Below are 21,778 nucleotides of genomic sequence, written 5' to 3' on the forward strand. Positions count from 1 at the left end.
CAGATTCCAATATAATTAACTCATCATAGATACCAAGATTAAACTTGTGTACGCCAGATGCGCGTATTCTATACAAACGACCCATTAGTGACGCTCGAATAAAAAAGTTTATAAAAGGCCAAATACAATACAGAGATGTAAAGCATTGAGGACCCGAAATTCCGAAAGGTTTTGCCAACTACAACTGCCCTATTCCTTGGGTAGAAAATCTTTAGTATTTCGAAAAATTCTAATTCTATTACATATATTATTTACAAAAACACTAAATATTATTCAAACCTCTATTTTTATTCTGTTCTGGGAATTCTTGCAACTGTGACTTAGGTGACTTGGATTCTGATAATGGCGGTAGTTTTCTCCTGTACTAAAACAAAATAAAACTCTTGTATTGAACTCACATAGAAATAGTACAAACGAAAACGGGTTACTTGAATTTGCTTTTAGAAAAGATTATCGTACAGTTTTCATACTCAAGAGCTATATGCTAAAAGACGGAAAATTCATGACGGTTTATGACAGACCCGTGTTTCGTCATATGGCAACAATAAAAAATATCTCTAGTAGCACATATAAGAAATTTTTTTTGAACACCAGTAAATATCCACAGAATTAGTAGGTATTGATTCCTATTAGTGATTTCATAATTTGGTCACAAATATTAGAAGGTATTGTCATAATTACTAGGGTTTATTGCGTAAGTTGAATTGTTTTGCAGGCTTTTGACTTATTGTGTTTTAGACTTGTGACAGGCAGATGAAAATGTGACGGGGTTACAATTTATTTTTTGATCTTTGTATAATCATTCATACATAGTCACAAATTAACAATTTGTCCTTCTAATCGTTCTTTCGCACACATGAATTTCATGATAACTATTATATTTATATATCGATGTTTACACTTATGCCTAGTAAGAAGTTTTAAAATGATAGCCATTCCCGTTAACAGTTTGAAACAAATTGGTTATAGATGTGATCAGTTGCTATCTACATTTCCGATCATTCTCTGTGAGCTTGTGGTACCAGGTCTATCACCAGACAACATTTCAAAGCTTCTAGATGGTATTCTGTTTCCAACTATAAAAATGGCTACAAAATTTAAGTCAACATTTAACTTTATTTTTAACTACCTTGAAAACAACAAATCTAAAATGTTTAAATGGAAAATAATACATTAAATATTAGCCTGTAATGAATTACTTTATAAATGGAAAATAGTACCAAGTAGGTCGTGCTTCCGTTGTAAGCAACATGATGATTATAAACACATTTATTTCCCTGTTCATATAATGTTAATTATTGGCATACAATTAGCGAACTATTAGCATTTTTAAGAATTGATAAGCCTGTACTAAGTCTTGAAAGTTTAGTAACAGGCTATAAAATTGAAGATGAAGCTTGTTTTGATATGAAATATCTATTAACTAAAATTTTCTTTTCCATCTATAAAGCATAGTATATGTCTAACAAGAAGGAGAAGGTCATTGACATCTTTAAAATCTTCAAAAATGAAATCTGGGACATAATTAACATAAATAAAATCAGAAGCAAAAAACAAAAAAAAAAAACAACAAGAGAATAATACTTAAAACATGGGAATATTTTGAATTCCTTTAGTGTAATGAAGTGATAGTTTTTGGATACATGTAAATATGCGACTTCGTTCATACACGACTGCACATGTGTCCAGTCAGTTGCGTGTGCATTAACTGAAATTCGCAATTTTATTGTGGTCTCTTTTACAATTTATTACAGCTACACTGAATTAGTATTGTATTAAATATGTGTACCCGATTCACGATGGAAAATTATTATGAGCAGGAGATCAAGCAGATTACACAACATGATGCAACGCTACTGCATACATGTATAATTTGATGACCACGTGTATTTGCGATCCTTGGTCATAGAAATTAGCATTTACTAATTAAAAAATAAAGAAGCACACATAATGTGTGAAAACAAAAACATTATTACCTTTTCAACTAAGACTCCTTACAATTAAGTCGTGTAAACAAAACCAAAAAAGTTCAAAATTAGCTATTGTTGACAAAATTCAACTGATGAAGAGTCATGCTCCAAAAATCATCATCATTTTTGCGGTTCAGTGAAGCTTTGATAAAATCATATACAATATAGGTGAAGAAACGAACCGTATTCCGGTAAACATTTTATTATGTAAAACTGTCCAATGTATTAATATACCTAACTTTATTAATTATTGAATACTTTCCCTAGATATTCAATAACTTTTGTTACAGGGATACTTAATTGAAGCTGTAGATTAAGTCAATTGTTAACAGCAAAGGTGCATTAAGATTGATTAATTAAAAAAAAAAAGAAGATGTATCTTAAATGGGACTAAATGTCGATGTGATTTTATATTAGATCGTCCATTGATTTACTTATAGTTTGATCAAATCGGGCGTTTAAGACGTTTGTCAATTTTAGAATAATTTTTGATGTCGCTCCTGATTAACTTTAATGTCTCATCTCATTTTATTAACAAATTAACAAATGATAATTAAAAAAATGTGAATAAGTTCCTACTGATTTGAATTGTAGAAAAAAATCATTGATTATCCTACACTTTATTACAAATATAGAGAACTTTTGCTGTTAAAATACCTTCATGAAGTACAGCATTCATATAAAGTGTTGGAACGCATGATTTCATATGAGAAAGTTAAGCACTGTATTTCTGCTTTTAGTAACCGTGATAACTGTTTATTACTTTATTGCTGAATAACTTGTGGACTTTTTTGCTTTTTGTTATGTTAATTATTTAACCTATCTGTTTAAATTAAACAATGTAAAAATTTAATATAATGTGCTGTGTTCTTTTCATCAGGCAAGTAAAATAACATATTTGTTTTTTCAAATGAAAAATATTTAAGCTGAACATTATATATGCAATATATGCATATGTACTTGATTTTATTTCTGTGACCTTTTGTTTATTCTATAGTACAAACTTTGTGCATGGTCTTTAAACATATTAAAAAAAGAAATAATCTTGAATATATACCTGACACAACAGTTTCTAGTTGTTTGAATAATTTTCTCTCTTTATTTAAAAGTTTGTGAGAGGTTTAACTGACGAGAAAAAACACAATTTTCATATTTTAATTGTTCATAATTGTACCGATAATAACTGATAGAAATATCACCGATGTGATGATTGAGTGACAGAGTATTAACTGCAGTTCTTTATGTTTTTTTTTTTAGAATTTGACTGATTTAATCATTTCAACACATAAAGGAAAAAGATATTGGTTCATAAAATGTGCCAACGTTTTGTGTCAATGGACTGAGATAAATGTGTATTTTTCATGAACGATCAGTTTATTTGTATGACAATATATTGTATTTTGTATTTTTTTCCTCAGAAAATTATTATGCATCACGAATTGTTTTTTAGGTGCTCTTGTCATGATTTAGAGGATTTCGACGTTTACTGCTACATTTACGTCAAGTTATAAAATTCTACATGATATGTTATAATATAGATAATAACTTACGTTTAATAGGACTGTTTGAGGGTATGGGATTTAATGGTTTTCCATTAGCAGAAGCTGAACATCTAGAATTGGCGCTTCTTTTATCTGTTCTCGACTAAAACATAAACTGAACACGATAACAAAGGGTTCATAAGCCTGAATGTGTGCATTTCAAGGGATGGCATTTTTAGTTTTAATTGGTCTCTTTTGTGATCCAAAGATGTTTAAGTTGACCAATTCGAATGTTAAGCTACACATAGTCAGCCTCCGGTTCATAATGTAAATCAACGTAAAAATCAGCCAGAATGTAAAAAAAGAAGACAAGTTACAAACGTTCTATCTAACATTCACCAACAGATATTCAAAATACCATTCATTAATCAGTCAGTTCAAAATAGTCTTTCTGTCGGTTATTCCCTTCAATAAATTAACCCTTCAAGTTGGTGAACAAATCATTCTGTTACAAAAGTCCACAGAATAAATTGGATGCATTTCAAGCAGATATTAATTTTTAAGCATTTCGCAATGCCAGGTTTTCCAAATGCATGTCCAGACCAAAACATGTGAATCCATTATGAGGATTAACCATGCCTTGCACTAAAATTAACGCGCTGAGCCGGATTTTTAATCTGCTAGTTCACAAGGTAAAAGTCTACAGGAAGACATGTCTGCCTACCCTTACATAGTATTATGACTCCGAGCCGACCAGTCTTAGCTCTTAATCCTTATTTCCGCGTGCAAAACGGAGAAGTAGCTATTGTCAATCATAAAGTCTTTGATTTGACCTTGCCATGGCCGAACACACAACCTCCCTCACTCAGGTCGAACACGCTACCAAGACACCACCGATGCGGCTAACCTTGAGTAGTATTCTGTGGTGTCAGAATAACTGTTCATTGCTTGAATACATTTTTATCTCTGTTTAAATATAAGGTTTCATGAGGAATTTGGTATGTGTATTTGCTTTGATTAACCTTTCACTTCTCCATGGTATAAAGAAAACAAATGACCGCAGATTTTTTTAGAGACTTTGCTCATGTTGATATATTTAATCATTTATTTTCAAAAGGGTAAAACCCACAAAGTTTTTATTCCGAAAGTTGAAAAAAGTATCATTATTTTAATTACAATTACCGTTGGTCTAATATCATTTATAACACCAATGTTATCCCTTTTCAGTGATTTGATGCTTTTTACAGCTTGACTGTCCCTTCTCTGTTGATATGAAAAAAAACCATTATCAAGGTATACCAAAGCAAACTGTCAGACCTATACTATGACAAAAGTAAATTTTCATCTAATAGACAACATCATGCAGTATACAACGTAGTAAATAAATGAAAGACAATGCAATATTATATTCTTTATAATAAATTGTGAATGATAAACAGTTACTGCTGTTACATCGAGAAAAGGCAGCAAATTACCTGCCTACGCTTATGAGTTACTGTTAATTGCATTTATTTTTTTAAGCACAAAATAATACAAATTCCCCAAACGGCTAAATGGCATATTAAAGCATTATTCATGTTATTTCTATAGCTTATTATCAAATAAATCTTGTATATTATACGATTTTTTCAGTCTTAAACGTGAGTTTTTCAGGGTCACAGGTTTCTAGGATCAGTGAGAGATGCAGTTGTTGCTAACTAGGATTAATTAATGAATTTATCTTATCCATCAAAATTGAATTTATTAATCATCAAAGTCCACCAATAGCGTTACACTTTTAAATATTTGTATTATTGCAACTTAATCAGTAGATATATATTGCATTTGAAGAAAACATCAGGATAGGAAACACTTTTCGAGCATCTTCTCTTCCATTCGTTTTTTAAGCTTTATAAACTATGCAATTATGCATAATGTCTGAAGCTCGGCCACTGTCTGGACGGTATCCATAGGGACTAATAGCCCATAATAACGCTGCAGATATAGTAGTAGTAAAATATTTATTTTTGAAAGCTTGACATTTGTTACTGCTTTTTTTTTGGAAGTTCAAGGGTGGTCAAATTCATGTAATATGAACGTAAATCTCATTTCCAGTTTGCTCTGGTCATTTAGAGTATACGTAAAATCACAAAAAGATAATAAAAGAAACTGCATAAATTCAGAAACATTTTTGAAATAAATAAATAGACAAAAAATACATACAATTATCAAAGGGGTACGAATAAAAGAACGGTGATATTCCCTTGTTAATATATATTTGCAACGAAAACGATGAGTGTTAAATAGCAATGAAATTAAATTGACCATGGCAATTTCGTCTTTTATAAGTTACCTGTAGCAGCTTAGAACATTGTCCACAGAATACAGATTTTAAAGGAAAATTTCTACAAAATAGAATATAATGTTTTAAATGTATAAGATTCCCTTGTGATAGATCGTTTCAAACAGATGAATAACAGCTACGATATTAAACTATTCTAAAAGCACGAAGGAAAATCCCTAGAGAATGCATTATGATTAGTTTATTGGTATATACGAAGCTTGCATTGATATCAACGATTACCTTATTTGTTCATAAAATTCACTGAACATTTGAATATTCTACTGTAATATTGTTCAAACCAATAAGCAAGAGCTGTCATACATCAATGTTGACGACTAGATTGCATAACGATAGGTAAAATTGAACAAACTCTTAACAACTGTGTCAGTTCCTTCATTCGTTATTATTCATTATTGTTGTTTGAGCTTATCTTGTGTTTTAATAATCTGTTATTAATACCGTTATTAAAAGTTTTATTTCTTGCATGTTCTTTTATGTTCTTTTTGTACACTAACGGTGTCAGACCACCAATTCATCCACTCCAATTTAGAACGTATGTAAAAGTAGCCCTTCCCTAACAAAAATAGTGCTTTTGATGTTATTGTTTACTTAAATTAATCAACAAATTTGCAGAAATGAAACTTTTGTTGAAAGAGAAATATCTGTAGACCATTTTGAGTCACAAATTGCATGCCCAAGAGTTTGCATTAAAAATTGAGGATTAATGTGCTCCATTGTATACTTTTTTTAAAGATTTTTAGAAAACCAGGGGTTATTTTTAGCAGTACTTGTCTTCTGGAGGTTAGTAATTTGCTACAAGACTACAAAACATTGGTTGAAAATTGGCGTTTAGAAAGGTGATACATGTACAATTCAGGTTATACCTTGTTTCTATGAAATTAAACTTAAGGTAAAACATTTAGAAAGCTGTGAAAGTTGGAAAATTTGGTTGAATAGAAAGGGATTTTGAATTGGTGGTCTGACACCCAATGAAACTAAAAATTGCAGGGTTTATATATAGAAAAACCTCGTTAAATTGTGCCCCATCAACAATGAATCATCAAAATAAGGTCAGGATGAGCTAAACCAATAAAAGATATCAGGCTCATAATTTTGTAAAGCATATGAGCGTTTCGGATACACAGGACTTATCAAATGCGCTTGATTGAAAAGAACACTATGATAGGTGTGACTGACCGAAAATTATTGCCAAAAACCTTTTACAATTGAGAAAATGATCTAATCGTGCAAAATTACTGTTTACTAATGAAACCAGAGAATAAGATCAATGTTAGTTTTATAGATTAGATAATACTTGGTCATGTTTTATGAATATTGAAAGCACGAGGCGTAGACGAGGGTTTTAAATGACATAACAAAATTAGCCTCTCATTGTAATAATCAAACTTTGATATTAGTTCAGTTTAAGTGTTAACATGTTTAGTAAAAGGGATGTAAATCATTCAATGATTACAAATAAAATCAAAACTTAAACGCTTTTGTAGTTTTCTTTTGCTTTTCCCTTGGACATTGTCTTGGCCGGTTGTACACTTCTTAAGTGCAATTTTTAAGAGTTCACTTTCATGATTAATCTACAATGAAAAGTCACTCATGTGTAGCATTTTATAGTGCATGGAAAGCCATGTACTATGAAAAATAGAAGGGAAAATACTGATTTTCCATTGGACGAGAATGGGTGAGAATGTTCTAAGATACCTGTAAAATTGGCAATGAAAGCTTTAATCATGCAATTATAATAATAAAACGCATAAAGGGATAAGATGACATTAAATAATGAAAGGTTTGTTGCTAGATAAACCGTATCAATTTGAATTGTCCACCTTAAAACCTTTCTTTACAGAAAATATAATTGACTAATTACAAACAGTAGCGTGGAAGGTGACGTACACATAAAAAGAGAGGCGAAAGATACCAAAGAGGTATTCAAACTCATAAGTCGATCAACACGGCGGGTGCAACATGTGGAACAGGATCTGCTTATTCTTCTGGAGCACATAAGATCACACCTGATTTTTAATGAGATTCGTGTTGCTCAGTCTTTAGTTTTCTATGTTATCAAATAGCCCTTATCTGACGGATATGGCTGTTAATATTATGACCACATCCAATTGGCACATACAGTGGCATTATTAAAATACTTGTGACTCAGATGAACTCCTTTTCCTCACAGTTAACCCATATTGTATAAAACTGTGAGTTAAACACCTGACCAGCTGGCGCCTTGGTCGATTCATTTACTCCTTTACATACAAATTACTGGTTTATAAGTTTTCAATATTTGTTTAATAGGCAATATTTCAATATTCTTTCGCTTGTCAAAAAATCAGATTTCGAATTTTGATTCCTTTCAAACGTATAGTTTATGTCTAAGGATTCATTGGACTCAAACGAACTATAATCATTAATATATTAACCAACGATTATAATATAAGGTTTTGTACTACAAAACGAAAAGTTAGGAATGCAATTATGATCTTCTAACTAGCCCTCAGGAAATCACCTCCTACAAACTCTGTATGTTCACCAAAATCTGGATGTTCATCAACTAATATGGCAACAATCGTTTTATCAATAAAAAGAAAAGAAAATATTTGTAAATCACCTACCTAGAACTGTTACATTTATCAGATAAATGAAATAAAATATGTTTTTAATCGACAACCAGTCCAGTGACAATAAATTTTCCATCAAATGCACACGACTTCCGCGATAGTCACAGGGTTGAGGAAATTTAAGATATCACGGATGATATTACTATACTTATTTCATGTAGATGGGTTTGTGAGAATGTTAATTGAATCTTAAGGCTGTCACCGTCAAAAGTTCGTAATTTTGACTAATCAGAAATCTTATTTAATTGTAATGTTAAAATTATAAATCTACAATCAAATTATTGGATACTTACCTATAAAAATCGTCGATACAATATACATCGTCTTCAATCAGCATAAATGATTTACCTTCTAGACATTTGTTGCATGTACAACATCTGAAGCAGTTAGAATGATAGGACATGCTTATGCCTAGCATTAACTGAAAAAATAAAAAGTTCAGAATTTATCTCTACATCTTCCTAAAGGCAAGTCTAAATCTGACATTCATCAGTTGCCTTTAGAATTACATCATTAAACATGTTAAACATTTAAAGTTTTACCGTATAAATATGTAGATTCACAGCGAAAAGTGTTAAAAGTTGTAAATACATTTACCTAATTGTTATTGAGAGGTATAAATTATGTAAATTGATAAAAATAATTAAAAAAATACAGTTGGTAGGAAAACCAATTGTAAAGAAATGTATTTTGAAGGAATAATGACTAGAATCATGCGATAAATAAAATTATTTGCATGTAAATATCGTAAAATTCAAGTGATCTACCAAATGTGAAGCCCATCTAGCTCGTTAGCCTATAAAATTTCAAATTGTAACTGGCGGCTGATCTTTTTTTCCATTTTAATGTGCAGCATAGCGAAACAATCTATACTCTTGCCACCTTGCACCCCCATACTTGCTGATGAATTATAAGTAGATTTAATAATTGTAGATGACAACAAAAATATTGAAACCGAACTAGATATAAATTCAAGGCCCATACAATTGTACCTATAACTGAGAATTAAAGCTAATGCAATGTGATATCATCTAAAGGTTACGTTTCATACAATAGTGTATTACTTGTAAATTATATTAAGTCAGGGATTTCGTTACCACAAATTACTTTTAACTTTTACTAAATTCTTCCATAGATATAAAGATTTGGTTTTGAAGTTTGGTTGTATCTGTAGAAAACCTATTTCAAACGGGATAGACCATCCTCATCTTTACGGAGATGTTGTTTACCGAGCCCGGAAATCAGAAACAGTCCGGGTAAACTTATCGATCCTATAAATAAATTTATTCTGAAAGTTCACCCATTCAACACTGTTATTTGAATATTGTTTTTATTGGTATTTATATTGATTTTGTTATCAGTAAATCAAAATCAAACTAAATGATATTTTTATATACATATGCACATTCATGGCTCTACAATCTGTCAATACCTGTATCTTAGCGTTGAAGATGGTCATGTTTTTCACTGACTGTTTATGACGTCTTTAAACTAAATCCATTGGATGTTGGATGTGCACTGATTGATATTTTAGTCTAAGATGCATGATTTTTTCATTTACTATTTATTATTGGCTTTAAACTAGCTGTCCATAACTGCGAGTACTCTCAAATCTGAACTAAGTGTCTTTTTGCATTGGGGATGTATAATTTCCACTCCACGTCCACTCTGTTTTTGTTTTTTGTTAGATGTATTTCTATTTGTATCCATCTGATGAGTTAAGCCTTTTCGACTGATTTTTATAGTTTGATTTTATGTTACACCACTGTCCTAGGTTAGGAGGAGGGTTGGCGCCTTCAAACGAGTTTAACCCCGTTACAATCTGTATGTGCCTGTCCTAAGTCAGAAGCTTGTAATTCAGTGGTTGTTGTTTGTTGCTGTGTAACATATTTGCTTTTCGTTCATTATTTTGTACATAAATTAGGTCGTTAGTTTTCTCGTTTGAATTGTTTTACATTTTTCATTTCAGGGCCTTTTATAGCTGACTATGCGGTTAGGGCTTTGTTCATTGAAGAAGGTCGTACGGTGACCTATAGTTGTTAATTTCTGTGTCATTTGGACTCTTGTGGAGAATTGTCTCATTGGCAATCATACCACATCTTCGTATTTTTGTATTGAATGTATCGCTGAAACTAAGAGAACGTTAATTCATACTATTTATGCCACGTAAAGATGAAATCAAGTGTATGCGATAATTTGCATGTATCTGAATAATCTATTTTACGGAAATCAAAGTAGTAGTGAACTAAAACATCTATGTGGTTTGTGTTATTGAGAAATAGAGATTTTGTTACTCTAGAAAAGTAACAACTCCTTAGCACAAGGGAAATAAAAGTATAATATTTAAATGTCATCTTAAAAACTTACCCTGTTTTCTTGTATCATGTCATTACAGATGTAGCATTTAACGGGCTTTTGAATTTCAGATAACTGAAAAAAAGACCACCTTATTATAGTTCTGTAGTATAATCATAGCTAATAGTTATTCAGAAATGAATTAAAAACTTGATAAAACATAAAATATGCGATTTGTTTTTGCCCCACTGAAAACAAATGAAAAGCTGGAACAACGGCTCCCGAACTGTAAATTGATTGAGGAAAAACATTATTATTTAAATTGTTCAAATTACAAGTAAGTATGATTGGATGCTCTCAAAAAATTGTACTAGAATTGATAATTTATCTCCTGTAAAACTGTTTTAAAATGTTCATAATCGGATACTCGAACTATCATAAAAAATCAATACGACTAGTATAAGGAAGCAAAATAGGCGACATGTGCAGGGAGTATATAAAGTCAGGTATGTATCTGGAAACCAACACTGTTACCAATACTCTCTCTAGAATCTCAATATAGGTGTTGGGCTAAACATTCGAAATAAACAATTGATCAATTGATTGATTGGTGCTTAACGTTACTTTGAGCACTATTAGCTATTTCGTGGCGGTCAGGTTAAGGAAGTCGGAATGCCTGGAGAGAACCACCGACCTTAAGCAGGAAAACAAACAAACCTAGACAATTAAAAATGGAACCAAGCTCGAAACATACAAGGCAGGAGTTCCGCTGACCATAGCTTACTTGCAAGGTATGGAAATAATAGGACATAATACTTATAAGAGAGAGGTGAAAGATACCAAAGGAATATACAAACTCATTAGTCAAAAACAAACTGATAATGCCATGGCAAAAACAAAAACCGTTGAAAAGACAAACAGTACACAAAACATAACAAAGAAAACTAAAGACTGCGTAACATGAACCCCATCAACAACTGGGGATGATCTCAGGTGGTCCGGACGGATAAGCAAATTCTGCTTTACATGTGGTATTTAAACATTGCAAAAAAATAAAACAGATGTTTCTTTTGAAGAGATTTCCCTCACAGTTAAAAAACTTGGAAAGAAGTAAAAAAAAAAGTTTCATTTCCTGAGTTTTAATCAACCTTTCAAAATAGAGTAAAAAGTCCCTGAAAAAGAAAAATAGAGGTTGTTTTTAAGACATTTAATCCCTCTTTGAAAAACTGGGCACGGGGTTTCTGACCCTGGCTTCTCTGTTTGTCCAGAGGGCCAATGTCAACTAATAGTACTAAAATTAAAAAAATATATATATTTTAGCAGAATGCATATGCCAATTCTTATACAATAGAAAAGAAAAGATATGGAGTATCATTCCATGACACAAAATCATAACATGCACAGCAAAAAAAAAAAAAGTAATAATACAGCATGTTCTTCATCTCAAAGTCACAGTGAGGCCTTTAACACGGATAAAAAACTCTCACCTCACTGCAAGTTTAAGACGGCCCCTAGCATACCTGTATATAGCTGTCATATAATTTCATGCTGCAAAGGGTTGATATAAAGAAACTCTTTCTCTGTCATTGATTATTTAAGCCAGGAGGTCCCATTGACCTGTATATCCCACAAGTTCGAAAAACACATGCCCAGTATAATAAATTCGTAAAATATGAATAAATATTCAAGACATTTTCTACTTTCAATCACCAGTATACGTTTTGTTAAAATCAAATAAGTACCTATCAAACCTTTACCCAGTAGAATGAAATTAACCCTTGACCTTCTGACTTATATATTGTTATAATCAATTGGATTATGTTCCTTCCCTGGATATGTCATCTATACAAACTTCGTTTATCAACCATTAAAGGAAACCAAACTGATCATCGTAAAATCAACCAAAAAAGAATTATATTTTGATAATTTGTGATTTTGATCTTCAACTTGACCATTTAAATAAATCATTGACCCCAAAATCAATAGGCTGCTTTAACTGTTCTTGCGTATTTGTAGAGTACTTAAAAAGTGTACATATTTCTTTACATCCTACCTTTTGATTTTCTACATGGTAAAATCTTCCAATCACATCATGATGTTCTGTGAAATTTTGAACTGTAATAGAGAAATTAAAGTCAAAACTGAGCAAGAGTCACAATACTTTATCATTTGTGAATTAAATTCTTAAATATTTAACTTTTCTTGCTCTTCCTTCCACAGTATTTTGAATCAGTACCGGTTTTGTGGAAATTCGTTTGGTTAAAAAAGTTTCACTTCTTTATAAACAAATTGTATTTATATTTATTTGCCTTATTCGTTTATGTGAGGTGCTTTGGTTTCGTCTGTTCATTATTTATTGATAAAAAGGTTCTAAAGGATCTTTATCAAAACCAGCATTGAATAGTTTTTTTGTTTTTGTTTTGGATAAAGGTAACCCTGGCGTCATTGATTTTTAAAATTAAGTGGTGTATCTATGCACGTGTTAAACCATAATATTTTAGTAAAAAAAGGGAGGGAAAAGATACCCAAGGGACATTTAAACTCAAAAGTAGAAAACAAAAACTGACAACGCAGGACCAAAAGAAACAACAACAAATTACAAAACGAAACATAGAAAAAAAATGAAAAACACAAACCCCTCCAAAAACCGGGGGTGATCTCAGGTGATCTGGAAAGGTAACTAGCTCCTGCTAGCAAAGCTAGTAAAAATATACAGTAGCTGTCTTTTCTTGCAATGTTCAATTCAAAATTGAAGGTGCATTGTTTTTGAAATGGAGGAAAACAATATAAGTTCAGAGATTTTAAAGATACTCAGAATATTTAAAATAAAACAAAATATTTTTAAATTATTTTAGTTAGTTACGTTATATAACATTGTTTTATAAAGTGAACGCAAATTGATGATGAGAAACAAAGCAGACACCACCGACTTTATTGAATCCGGAATTATTTTTATCTAACTATAAATTACTAGGAAAAGGAAATTCCTACTCCACCGGCAAAGTATATATAGATAGATTTGAATATTATTCTATATTCATTTTGGTCATATATAGCGCTTTTCATGGTTTGATACGCATACATTCTTGGCTTATAAATATTTGGCTTTGAGCGTTCATAATAAAGGTAAAATAAGAATAACACATATGATATGTATGATTCGTAAAGTGCGAAAGATGGTATACCGCAAACAAAAGGGGCAAAGGTTTTTGTAAACCATATCCGGATTTTGACAATTAATGTCTCTTTAGTGATGTTAGGAATCGAAACGGTGTTTGGAAAGCCATACAATTTACCTCAATTTAGGATAGATTCTTGAATTTTGAGGAGTCAAAATAGGATGAACGGATCATATAAACCCGAAGGCAAATATAATACAAGCCCAAACGAAAAAATATAAACAAGTCTAAATTGAAAACAACGTTCAAACCTATGATTGCGTTGGATAAAAACCGCAATTTTTATACGTGTGCATGCAAAACAAATTTCTTGTAAGAGGGGTCTAAATACAGCACAAACAACATTTTCCCAAAGACCAAAAAAGTGAAAAAGTATATTTTAACAAAACGCATTTGACTAACAGGTCTAACAACAAATGTTCTTAAACCCTGCTAACTGCCATTGGTGATTGCCAAAAAAACGGATCACCGATGTAATAAATGGATCTTAATTATAAATTAAATACTAAACAAAAAACAATAAACTTGCGTAAAAGATGGTATACCGCAAACAAAAGGTGCAAAGGTTTTTGTACACCATATCCGGATATCGACAATTAATGTCTCTTCAGTGATGTTAGGAATCGAAACGGTATTTGGAAAGCCATACAATTTACCTCAATTTAGGATAGACTCTTTAGTTTTGAGGAGTCAAAATAGGATGAACGGATCATATAAACCCGAAGGCAAATATAATACAAGCCCAAACGAAAAAATATAAACAAGTCTAAATTGAAAACAACGTTCAAACCTATGCGTTGGATAAAAACCGCAATTTTTATACGTGTGCATGTAAAACAAATTTCTTGTTAGTGGGGTCTAAATACAGCACAAACAATATTTTCCAAAAGACCAAAAAAGTGAAAAAGTGTATATATATATATATATATGTATATAAAACGTCTAGATATTAATCAAGGCGCTGGACTCTGACCCTACCCATCAATTCAGCAAAGAGGTCACCACAAACTTTAAAATCATGTGTGAACAGGGTCATATTGATGAAGACACATTTAAATATCTAAAACCTGAAAAATCAAAACCAGGGCGTTTTATATCTTCTGCCCAAAATACACAAAGTCAATAATCTAGGTAGACCAATTGTTTCTGCCAATCACCACCCTACAGAGAAAACATATCAGAATTTATTGACTTTCATTCAAGACCACATGTAGAAAATTTACCATCATATATACAAGATACAACACACTATCTTTAGAACTTGGAATCTTTGAATCATCTCCCACATTAAAACAATCTTTGTCTCGCTTGATGTTACCTCTCTCTATACTTACAGCAACCATGACGATGGTATTGAAGCCTGTAGGGAAGTCTTACTCTCACAACACCTTACACCAACCGACTTAATGTCTAGTCCAGCTTATAACTTTGGTTTTGAAATGCAATAACTTCATATGAAGTGGGATAATACTGAACAAAAACTCATAGTGTTCATTCAACATGCCAACGATGCTTATCCCTCAATAAAAATAACTTATGAAATCTCTGACTCTAAGATCACATTTCTTGACACTGCTACGAAAGTAAAGGATGGAATCAAATTTACAGATCTGTATTGCAAGCCCACAGACAAACATCAATATCTTTCTCCTTTGAGTTGTCATTCCTAAACATTGCACCAAGAGCATTCCCTATAGCCAGGCCATACGAATAAAACGGATTTACTCCACCAATGATACTGCAAAAAAAGGCGACTTCAAGAACTTTGCGGTCCCCTAAATTCTCCTCTGAGTTGTCATCCTAAACATAGCACCAAGAGCATTTCCTATAGCCAGGCCATACGAATAAAACGGATTTGCTTCACCAATGATACTGCATAAAGGCGACTACAAGAACTTCGCGGTCCCCTAAAAAATCGGGTCTACTGAAGAAAAGACATTGATAAAGGTTTCTCTCGTGCTAACAACATCAGCCGAGATGAATTTTTACAATATAAAGACAAAAAGGTCAACAAAAGAGTGCCGTTTGTGCTGACTTACCATCCCAAATTTGAAAAGTTATCACACCTTATCCGCAAAATTGGAAAGAAATCGAAAAACATCATAAACTATCCAAATGAGATCAATGAAAAGATGTAGTTTTAATTCGCACAGTGCTTTTTATTTAGGTTATATTTCATATTACTACGCAGTCTCTGTTGCTATTCCTTTACCTTTGTCAACTCTAAAATTCTAGAATTATACCAGTTCAAACCGCAGGGTGCTTTTCATTCTATTCATTTGAGATGTATAAGTACGCAGCCACGTTCAATTACTAAACCTTTTTCAAAATTGTTTTTCTTTTAATCATTATCAAACTGCTATTTATTTGGGATGTGTAAATACGTAGCATATGTTGTAACTACTTTACCGTCGTCAAATTTGAAATTTGAGTACTAGACCAGCTCAAATCGGTCAGTGCTGTTCATTGGGAATGTATTTCTACGCAGTCTTTGTTTTAATATCTTAACTTTCGTCACCTGTGAAATTTTAGAAATGTACCAGTTCATATCGCACATTACTATTTTTGTTAATAGCATATCTATGCAGTCTCTGTTGTAAATACCTAACTTACGTCATTGATGATGCAATTTTAGAATTGTACAAGCGTTGTTGTGTTCGGTTTGAATTGTATAAATTTCAAGATTGTTATAGTTAAATCAGAATAGATTGATATGATTCATTTTACATCATAATCATACTGATGAAGGATATCTGTTATCCGTAATATTTATAGATAATTACGTTTAATGATTCCTTTTTTAATATTGGTGTTGGTTTGTACACTTTTTAGGCGTTTATATATATATATATGCATATATATATTTTGAAAAATATTGACATTGACGAAGGCTATTTGTTCAGTCGAAATATTTGTAAATACGATTTTATAATATCATCTTCGTATATTACCATCATATATTAGTATCGTTGCGGAAATCATAATTCATAATAATTTTTTCCTTTTTTTATCTGCGCAGTATCGCCTTTTCTAGACGATCAAGTACATATTAAATTTGCGGGTTGGTCCCGTTTACAGACTTTATGATATATATAATATATATACAAAAAATATCAAAATGTGATTGACCAAGTTTTCTTTCAATTTACACATGAAAAGTGATTAAGTCAATACAGCAAAAGCATTATTTTAACATCATGTGTTAATCAATTTTCCTATCCAAAGTTCATATTCAAAACGAAATTGTATCTTCAAATTTTGGAAATATATAAAGCATTAATATCAACCTGTGACAGTGAATTACATGGTCACCTGGATGAAAACTTGCTACTAACCCCTGGTTGTGTAATTTAATATCATCTAACTATACTTAAATTTTTACTTATACATGTATTTGCTTGTATTACTGAGACTTGTTTTCCAGGAATGTTTCCGTGTTTGCTGTAAATTGGTTCTTGTTGTCACGCTGTATTTTGCCAATCAAGCAATAAAGTTGTTATGAATACAGTTTTTATAGGTGATATTTTAAGGTAAAATCGGAAGCACTGTACACATTAAAACACAGAATTGACAATGACATATTAATAGTATTACCTTCTGTCAGTGTTTGGTAATTTGTAGGAAGAATGTCACATGAAACTTCGTTCGAACATTCTCCGTAGTTACACAATTCATCGATTTTACGACTGTGTTTATTCATTGCTTCTTTCATTGTTTTTACACCATCTTTCAGTAATATAACAGCTTGTGTTAAAATTTCTTCAGACTCTTTCAGTTGACCTTTAGCTGCAGAGATATCATTGTGAGTTTGCTCCTCAAGAATCATCACAGGCTTTACTATCAATTCTTCCATTGTGTCTTTATACATATGAAACGTTCTCTGTAGTTCTTTAACTGCGTTCCTCAACGACCGATTCCTACCTAGTATTGTATGTGTATCCGTCGAAGAAGTGTCTACAGTGCTTTTTTCACTACTTGCAGTCTCGTCATGAACATTATGTTCTACGTCTTCCTGTGAAGCTCCCCAAGCTGCCATGTTGTCAAATTGCTTCTTCCGTATTCACCTGGGGATTTTAGGCCAATTCTTAACTTCGAATAATCTACTTTCACAAGTATCATATATATCACGTATTAAGAATATCAATATTGTAAACGTTACTGTATTTTTAACGATACTAATCTACATTTTAAACAATAAATACTCAATATAGCTAAACTATAGAATTCTTTGATAATTAGAAATTTAAACACTTTACCTGTTTGTTTTTAAATAGATATAGACAGGAAAGGATCGGCAAAATATATTTTATGAATATGTTTTATTCGTACCGGATCGTCTTGGTGATACATGTACAATGCAGATAATGAAACAGTTATAAAAGTGTTTAGATTTGTGCAACGGTACTTATATAAGATGGTACTATACGAAGATGATGTTATAAAATCGTGTTGACAAATACTAAGGTTGAACAACTAGTTTTTGTCATTGTCAATATTTTTTATCAAATTAAAACAAAAGTAGTTGTTTATGTTTGAAAATTAGCTCAGTAATACAGACACATTTTTAATTATTGATAAAAGGTCATAGTTAACAAAATGAATATAGAACTGTCAATTGTATTATTCAACGACAAATGTAATACATAGTATACAGGTATACCTGAGGGCACAATGCTACATTTAAATTGTTTACTAATAATTAGGTCTTTCTACTTTTCCGTGGAAAGACGTTTTGTTTTTGTTCTGATTATTATTTGTTTTTCTTCCGCCTAAATTTTTTTTCTTGCGCAGTATTGTTTTTTCACAAGGTGTTGCTTAGATATTTGGTATAGGATATCCAACAGTTTATACGCTTTTGAAACTGACCCTGTTTAACCGAACACTTTTTCTTGTAAGAGTTATCTCCCCAAACACTGTTTTTGTTGTGTCCACTACTCCTTCGCAACCTTAAAATATTAGGATGATCATTTGGACCGAAGCTATCCGGAGACTCCATATGAGAGTTATTTCCCCTTATGCATTTGATATAAGTGATTTGCATTTGTAACTGGTAAACCATAAGTGACAGAGACCTAAGGTTTTGAGGTCCTTTGTCGAGAAAATAAGGTCAAGGTCAAATGTCAAGGTCATGTTCTAAATTTTTTTTTTAACACATATAAACGTTTTATTCCTAAATATTTCCTGCATACACTTACCTTAGTCGTCCAGGTAACAGACTAAGGGTCCCTGTTTACAAAATAAGCCATCTATCCAGGGGTAATAGAAGGCCAAGAATGTAGTCCACTTTTAGCCTTGTATTTACAATTAGTTTCAAAAATCTATTCACATGATGTTAGAAGCATCTAATTCTCTACCTGAACATAGTAAGTAATTAATGAGATATCCATACAAAAGATGTCCATTGAACGCAGCACACATACGGCTAACACTTTTAAATCATTTATATATATATGTATGTATAGATAAGATCTATAGTCTTATATAATAAAGCATAAATAACTTCGTTTAAAGCTTATAATATATTTTTTGTTGTCTAAATTTTCATTATCACTGACTTCAATTTTGTCTCATCGATGATGTCTATGCCTTTTAATTGAAGAACAAGTTTCAAATTAATTTTGAAGTTATATTTCCAAATACTATAAATATATTGTGGTTCTTTAGGCGTTTTGTTGTATTTTATTGACTTCCTTGTTTTCCATAGAGTCCATTTATAATATGTAATAATTGTGTTTAGAAAATTGTGATATTTGAATATTCCTGTGTTTATTCCTAATATCATGTCCTTTTTAACAATAGGATTATTTATTCCTATGTTTGATTGGATAAGTATTTCTTGAAGCTTGTTAACAATTAACTTTTATGTACTACAACTAAAAAATAAGTGTTGCAGGGTTTCTATGTTTCCATTTGATAGTTTCATTTTTTGTAATCTACATTCTATTTAAAAGCGTACGAATATTTTTGAGTTTTAACTTTGACAGTTTTATCATTTGGTTGTTAAAGTTCATAATCTCAAGGTCATTTGGTATCTTTAATTTCATTTCATTATGCAGATTCTGGTTTCTGCAAGATTTCAAAATTTGCACGAAATCTATAGGAAATTGCCTGTTTATTTCTAAAAAATTTGGAAATACAATTTCTCCGATCAATGAGCTTCCTATACATTTCATTGCAGCTGATAAAATCAGTATTTGCTGAATTTCAAATGGCCTTGATAGTTTTGATATCGCTTTTAAAAATAAAGGGTATAACAATGGTTTATTTTTGAACAAAACAGAAGAGTTCCCAAATATTCTCGTATTTAAAAATCTCTTTTATTGAATGGTATATCTATATTTTGTATGAAACCTGACCAAGTATTTATAATTTTCTAATAATTTGTGGTAGTTTGTTCATATTTAAACCATTCAAAGTTAAACATTTGCATACAAAAAAGGTATCATTATATTTTTCATCAAATTTCCGTAGCCAATACTTACCAATCGCATTCTAGCTTTCCAATGGTTCCTGCAGTAAGCGATATAAAAGTTTTATTTGCTTACTTTTTATGTTCTAAATTTTGATTTTGGCTTATTATCACTTCTTTTCAAAAACTATATAAGATATCGACAACATATTTTTACTAAATTGTTAGTTGCGACATTTCGTAAAACATAAATGTTGGTTGAAAGGATACGTTGACATTAAATAAGAGTTTTCTCCTCTCTTATATTTGATATTACGCGTATGATGATATAACTCATTAACCATATATAATAAAGACCTAGGGTCTTTTGATTTGAGGTCCTTGGTTGAAAACCTTCAAATTGAGGTCAAGGTCATAGGTAAATTTGATGTTTGAAGCCATGGGACTTTGTGCATTCGGTTGCAAGCCTTATGACCTATAAAAGCCAACTGGAAGTGACCATGTGTAAACCGGAAGTAGTTACTTTTTGTATTTTTCTAAAGTAGAAGTATATAGAACCATATATTTTTGGAATCAGTGTCAAGTAAACGTTCAATTAATACTGGAAGTGGCATTTTTTTAAACCAGAAGTAACAAATTATCTCCTTTATTTCAAACAAAAGTGTATAGAAACCATATATTTTTTGGAATCCGCGTACAATAAGCTAACATTTGACACTGGAAATGACATTTTAAACCGAATTTTTATATTCTTGTATCAAAATTTATCGTTTCGGGTGGAAAGACCTTCAATTGTTTTCTGAACCATTGGTTTTTAATGATCTATTTGAATTAGTTTACCTTTAAATGCACGAACGTTTTTTTTAAGCATATTTTATTTACTTAAATCTGACCGCAACTTGTCTGGTTTAAGTTCCTTATTTCCCCACTATTGAGCTTTAAATACGTAACTATACGATATTGGTTTTGCTCATCATTTAGGTCGGACTAGTATTCATAGTTGTTTTCATCATTGTTTTTTGTGCAAAGATGGATAATTATCAGGCAGTTATATAACATGTCGTTATCTTCATTCCTAACAAATAGGTTTTCTTTTACTTAGAAAAGAAATATTTTACTGGTTTATTTGTAGTTTATAATAAAACTAAGAAGTTGCACCAGTTCATACAATATATATTTCGTTTCATACATCAAAAGTTCTTAAAGGAGATCGTAACAATAAGATTTAACAGTTTAAACATGGTCAATTAAGAAGAGATTTAAACATCTGAAAACCACTGCTGTCTCTAAATTGTACGTTGTACTGAGAGTTTACGTATCACTCGAAAGTATGAAAAGCCATGACGCTATACTTTCAGCATGTTCAGGGGGTGGGTTGAGATCTCACAAAACATGTTTAAGCCCGCCGCATGTATGCGCCTGTCGGAAGTCAGGAGCCTCTGGCCTTTGTTAGTCTTGTATGTTTTTTAATTTTTGTTCATTTATATG

General features: G+C 31.4%; 1 protein-coding gene across 1 annotated transcript in view; it reads right to left on the reverse strand.

Moving 5' to 3' along the window:
- Window positions 1-21,778, reverse strand: part of LOC127714687 (uncharacterized) — a 231,122-nt gene that overhangs the window by 5,176 nt on the left and 204,168 nt on the right. The window contains exons 3-9 of the mRNA XM_052220754.1: window positions 10,775-10,837; window positions 8,701-8,828; window positions 5,784-5,835; window positions 4,634-4,714; window positions 3,521-3,614; window positions 991-1,088; window positions 280-364 (exon numbers count right to left, since the gene is read on the reverse strand). Of these exons, the coding sequence (XP_052076714.1) occupies window positions 280-364; window positions 991-1,088; window positions 3,521-3,614; window positions 4,634-4,714; window positions 5,784-5,835; window positions 8,701-8,828; window positions 10,775-10,837 (601 nt within the window). The remainder of the gene's footprint in view (window positions 1-279; window positions 365-990; window positions 1,089-3,520; window positions 3,615-4,633; window positions 4,715-5,783; window positions 5,836-8,700; window positions 8,829-10,774; window positions 10,838-21,778) is intronic.

The sequence above is a fragment of the Mytilus californianus genome, unplaced genomic scaffold (genome assembly GCF_021869535.1).
Source record: "Mytilus californianus isolate M0D057914Y unplaced genomic scaffold, xbMytCali1.0.p SCAF_9, whole genome shotgun sequence".
Taxonomy (NCBI): domain Eukaryota; kingdom Metazoa; phylum Mollusca; class Bivalvia; order Mytilida; family Mytilidae; genus Mytilus; species Mytilus californianus.